Source organism: Callospermophilus lateralis, chromosome 6 (assembly GCF_048772815.1).
Source record: "Callospermophilus lateralis isolate mCalLat2 chromosome 6, mCalLat2.hap1, whole genome shotgun sequence".
In the NCBI taxonomy this organism is placed as follows: domain Eukaryota; kingdom Metazoa; phylum Chordata; class Mammalia; order Rodentia; family Sciuridae; genus Callospermophilus; species Callospermophilus lateralis.
In genome coordinates, this window is record NC_135310.1 from 83120176 (window position 1) to 83126175 (window position 6000).

General features: G+C 36.1%; 1 protein-coding gene across 1 annotated transcript in view; it reads right to left on the reverse strand.

Annotated features, from left to right (window-relative positions):
- Mei4 (meiotic double-stranded break formation protein 4) overlaps positions 1 to 5226 on the reverse strand; it is a 143573-nt gene extending 138347 nt beyond the window's left edge. Inside the window, exon 1 of the mRNA XM_076859989.2 lies at positions 4995 to 5226. Within this exon, the coding sequence (XP_076716104.2) occupies positions 4995 to 5226 (232 nt within the window). The remainder of the gene's footprint in view (positions 1 to 4994) is intronic.
- Positions 5227 to 6000: the final 774 nt, after the last annotated feature.

Sequence of the window (6000 nt, forward strand, 5' to 3'; positions counted from 1 at the left end):
ACACCAAATGCCAAATGTTTTCTCTGATATAAGGAAGTTGATTTATAGTGGAATAGGGAGAGGGAGCATGGGAGGAATAGACGAACTCTAGATAGGGCAGAGGGGTTGGAGAGGCAGGGAGGGAGGAGGGGGTTAGAAATGATGGTGGAATGTGACGGTCGTTATTATCCAAAGTACATGTATGAAGACACGAATTGGTGTGAATATTCTTTGTATACAACCAGAGATATGAAAAATTGTGCTCTATATGTGTAATAAGAATTGTAATGCATTCCACTGTCATATATAAACAAATAAATAAAAACAAACAATGCCTTAAACCACTGCCCATCCTTTTTAAAAAGTCTTTAAGGAGGTAATCCTAGAGCTTCTCCAGCTACTCAACAATGTCAACAACAAGGACTAACCCTTCTCATTCTCCTGGTGCATCAGTCTCGGCATGTCAGCATTAATTTTTTGAGATGGCCATATTAAAGCTGCAAAATGGTTACCAGAGTTCCAGGTATCATTTCCTCATAATGGCAGTGCTGCATACGGGAATCAAGAAGGAATCAAGAAGCTGAGGTTCAAAATTTTCAAAACTGCTCTCTTTCCTGGGCCTCTATTTCTTCACCCAAATGAGCAAATCTTGATCAAAAACTCACAAGGTTACTTTTTAACCTTCATTGGCCAGAATTAGGCCAAACTTATATCAAAAGTGGCAAAATAAGTCTAAGCCTTTTAAGTATTATCCTAATGGGCATGAGCATAGTTATGTACAAGAAAATTTTGAGTGCTTTAGAAACAAAGGGAGTTGCCTCATTCAGTAGATAATCATACCCGCCTCCCATCACCAAAAATTTTTTGAGAAATCTGTCACTGAATACCTGGGATTCTTTTCCTTCCTTCCTTCCTTCCTTCCTTCCTTCCCTGCCTCCCTTCCTTCCTCCCTCCCTTCCTTTCTCCCTTCCTTCCTCCCTTCCTTTCCTTCTCCTTTCCCTACCTCCTTTGTCCTATTTCCTTCCCTCCTTCCTTTGTCCTTTCGTTAAAGTGCTAGTAAACATTTAAGTAAAATGAAAACGTGACATAATTCCAGAATCAAGTTTTATTTATCCCTTCTCTGTACAGTCTAGTCCCTTAATAAATATAATAAAGAAGTATGTTTCTCGTTGAAAAGCTGTAGAAAAATGAATTTGAAAAAAGAAGTAGCTGATTTCCAGAAATGCCATACAAATCGTATCATCATTCCTTATTTGTTTATTTTGCCATTTCTGCTCTGCTTTATTTAATTCTGAATTGCTCAGTTGCTTTAGTGGATACTTGATGCTGTAAATTAAGTTCCCCAGCCTCTCAATCTGTCAAGAAGCATTCAATTCAACAATTATTGAGAGCCTTCTGTCTTCTTAAACACTCAAGATCAGTTGCACATATAAAGTAACCCAGAAAATACCAAAAAGATATTTTAATAACTACGACCACAAAACAGCTTTCATTTTCAGGAATGAAGGTTTCTTAGAGCAAGACATATCAGCCTTGTGAATTATACATCTTTAAATAACTATGTTTTTTCTTTAATTTTCCTATCAATGTAATAACCTTCTTCTACAATTCTGTCTTCCCTTTACCAGTTATTTCATTTATCTGAATCAATGTGCTTAGTCCTTTCTATTGAAGTCTAAGCTAACAGATGGAGAGACAGATTACTTCCAAACATCTGCACTGAAATGCTTTACCTGCAACTCCTGCTGCGAGTAAAAGGGATTTTAATTACATGATTTTTGAAAATTTCTCTCACCGGCATTTTAAGTGAAAAGTGCTCAGTGTAAAAAACAAGTTATCACCCAGGCTCCTATTGTTTTGTGAGACACACTCATCTTGCAAACGAGTAAAAAGCACCATCTCAGTGTTATAAATAGACCTTTGATGGAAAGCAACCACTTGATGTCATGAATGTTTATGATAATCATAATTTAGGGTTACTGGAAATTTTTGTACTTGTGTCATCATATTAACTCTAGAACAGGTTAGAAAAAATGAGGAACAATTGATGATGTTTGCCATTCATTCATTGGGAAGACTCAAAAAGACTATTAATAAAAAGGACTCTTTGTAAAACAAAAATATGCCTATAAATTATGACACTATTTTGGCTTAGATAATTACGAGATTTTAGTAACATCTAAGTGTTAGGACCTCTGTTTTCCTGATTAATTCCCCAAAGGAAAGTTAGTGAGTCCCTACTTTCCCAGTGCATGTATGTATGTAAACTATACTTGCATACTCTTACTGTGATGCTGCCTTCTTATTCTGTTTATCCCTGGAAAGTTGGATTCTGTAATTCTTCTTCCCCCACCCTTACAGCTCAATTCTTAAGTCTCATCTACAGCTATAACTTCAACTATTATGAACACGCCAAAATATCCTAAATTTGTTTCTATAGTACATCCCTTCTGAGTTTTCAAATAATACTTCTGCCTTTCTTCTAGGTAACCCCTTTAAATACCAGAGATTAGCCCACACTCAAGACAAACTTGGACTCAACCTTCTAGTATTATAATTCATTTACTAAACCAAGGTAGAAACCTCAATTATTTTCTATACCTATATCTCCTTAATTACTCTCCTAATCTATTCACAAATGTCCAAAGTGTCTACCCAGAAATTGTTCATTAAAGTCTGCCCTTTAGTCCTATCATAGATCTAGTTCAACTCATCATTTTTCACAAGGGCTTTGCCCATTTTCTGTTGCCCTAACCCAATACCACAGACTATGTAATTTACAAAGAATAAAGGTTTATTCAACTTACTGTTTCTAGAAGTCTAAAGTCAAGGGGCCACATCTGTTAAGGGCCTTCTGGCTGTTTGGGATGCTCTACAGAGTCACAAGAGCATCATGGGGCAAGAGGGGTACATACTTCAGATATAGCCAAAGTGGCTTTTATAATAGACCCACTCTCAAGATAATCCATTAACCCATTAATTCATTAATCCATTCTAATCATCTCTTAAAGGTCCCATCTGGTCCCATCTCTTACACAATAAGGATTAAATTGTAACATGAGTTTTGGTGGAAACATTCAAACCATAACATGAGCTTTGGTGAAAAGCTTTGACAACTGGTCTCCTGTCCTCCAATTATTGCTACAGACAAAGCATCCTTTGACAACTGGTCTCCTGTCCTCCAATTATTGCTACAGACAATACATCCTCTGTGACCTATAGCCATTCTATAACCATTTATCCAACACCTTCTTAGGTAACAAGCTTTAAGCTAGGCATTTAGTTAAAAGTACAAGGAAAATCAAAGACCTCTCCTCATGAACTTAGACTATAGTTCAGATGATATGCAGTGGTCAGGAAAGACCTCACTGAGGTAGTGTCACTTAAAATAAAACCTGCAGAAAAATAAAACACCACCCACAAAACAGTCAAAGATGATAACAGAGGTCCATGGTGAGAAAGAGCCTTCAAGGGCTGGAGGTAAGGCCACAGTCACTGAAGCCCCATTTACAATGAGGAGAGTATATTCCAAGAAGTGGAAGAGGTGAATCCAGGTGACACCATCTACAGCAGTATAGGCCATTCTTATAAGTCTGAATCTAACATGAAACAAAATTAGAAGCTAAGGAAGAGTTTTATGCAAAGAAGAAATATTGTCTGATTTACATTTTTTAAAAATTCCAGAATCATGTTTCCCTATCACAAAGTGAATGTCAATCCTCTGCTTCAAAAACATCCTGAGGCAGGGCTGAGGTTGTGGCTCAGTGACAGAGCACTTGTCTCTCACATGTGAGGCACTGCTTTTGATCCTCAGTACCACATAAAAATAAATCAACCAAATAAAGTTATTTTGTCCTTGTATAACAAAAACATATTTTTTAAAAAAATGTCCCATGGCTCTTGGTGAATGAGATGACACATTTCAGTGTACTCAAGTGAGCCCTGGTTTGCCCCTGTTGTCCAGTATAATTATTAATAGACACGCCTCCACACCCACACACACACACCTTTCACTCTCACAAAGGTCCTAATGGAGACTATAATTGTATGGTCAGCTTACTGATACATAATACAGTGATATATTCCTAAGGTTGATACTAAAGGGCCTTCTAAATCTGTTCCCAACTCACTTCATCCTTTTCTTCCCCAGAAACCAGTCAGAATAAATGGCTTCCTCTTCTGCATTGTGTCAATCTCTCCATTATAACATTTAACACAAACAGGTTAATTATTTGTAGGTAGGTCTCTCTCCTGCTAGAATGTAGATACTTAATGGTGAGAAGAACACTGCCTCTTTCATGTTTTTAGGTCTTCATTATCTACTAAATGTCTGCATAAGAGTTGGTACTTGATATATGATTGCTAATTGAATGATTTCATATAAAAGCAAAATAAAATACACAGTAAGATAATAAAGTTGAACCAGGGGCTATAATCTCAGCAGCTCAGGAGTCTGAGGCAGGAGAATCATAAGTTCAAAGCCAGGTCTCAGCAATTTAAGGAGGCCCTAATTTAGCTAGACCCTGTCTCTAAATTAAAAAAAAAAATGTGTGTGTGTGTGTGTGTATATATATATATATATATATATATATATATATATATTTAAAAAGGGCTAGGAATGTGGCTCAGTGGTTGAGCACACCTGGGTTTAGGAAGGAAGGAAGGATGGACGGACAGACAGAAGAAAGGAAGGAGTAAGTAAGTTAGCTGAACAATTAGATTTTAAAATGAATTTTTCCAGTAAGCATCAAACAGTATTACTGCTGTATCTAGGCTACTTTCTTTCTCTGTATTTCAAATTTCAAAATCTAATGTAAACCCATTCATTAAAAAGAGACATTAAACTTTAAACAAATAACTAGAAGTAAAAAAATATATTTATAGGGCAAGAATAAGAAGATGACTAATTTTCAAGGAAACTCAGCAATTTCATGATTGGGTAATAAATTTCTAAATATGAACAGCTGAAATAAAATAGGTTAACACATTACCAAAACATGATTTTATATACTCACCACTCTTAATTGATCCTGAACAAATCCTACTCAGAAGAAGTTTTTGACGTAACTGTAGAACTTCGGCTTCCAAGGCTTCGACTTTTGATCTCCATTTCGATTCCTGCTTAGACACCAGTGCTGCAAGGTGCTCTGTGTATTCTCTGCTGCTTTTGTCTGCCGGTTTTGATCGGATAATTGCCAAGGCCAGAGCCAGTTTTGAAGTTCTCAAATACCACGCTCGAATATCCATCCTGGCTTTTGTCTCTACTATTTAATAAGAAGAAAAAGTTACAGAAATTCTTTTCAACTTTTTCAGTATATATATCTATATATATCAAACTTATAATACAACTTGATACCAGTAACAAAAAAATTCTCAGGAACTGAAAATAGTATGAGAAAGATATACAGAACAGAAATGTAGACACATGCATATTAAGTATATTAATAGATTCAAAATTGTAATTTTAGACAACTTGACAACTTCTTCGGGTGAGAAAAAACAGAAATTAATTCATTTTGAGGCTTCTAACCAGGACAACACATCAGCAGCATCACTAAGGAAACTTAGTGAGTACTGGACCCATTTGCCCAAAATTCTGATTCAGCATATCTGGGGTAGCACTGAGGTCCTTATATATTGAAGAGTGTCCACTGGGTAATCAGAACCACTAAATAAATTATCCACTTAAATTTAAGCCCTTACTCTTCTCCTCTATGGACTTTTCCTTGCCCCCTCCTATCTATATGAAGAACAACTTTTAAATATTTGCTTCATATAGGTTGTGACTTTACTCTGATTCTGGACTTGCAGATATTTCCAAATGCCATCCTAAATATACTTTTCCAAATCAAAAACATTACTGTCTTGTGATATGAATGTACGTAAGGGGATGATGACATGCTAGACCACTGAATTCATTAGCTTAATGTCATTATCTCTACTGAAATATAAGCCTCTTGTGGCCTCTATCACACTTTGTGTAATAATCATGGGAGTTTTACACATAAAATATACTAAATA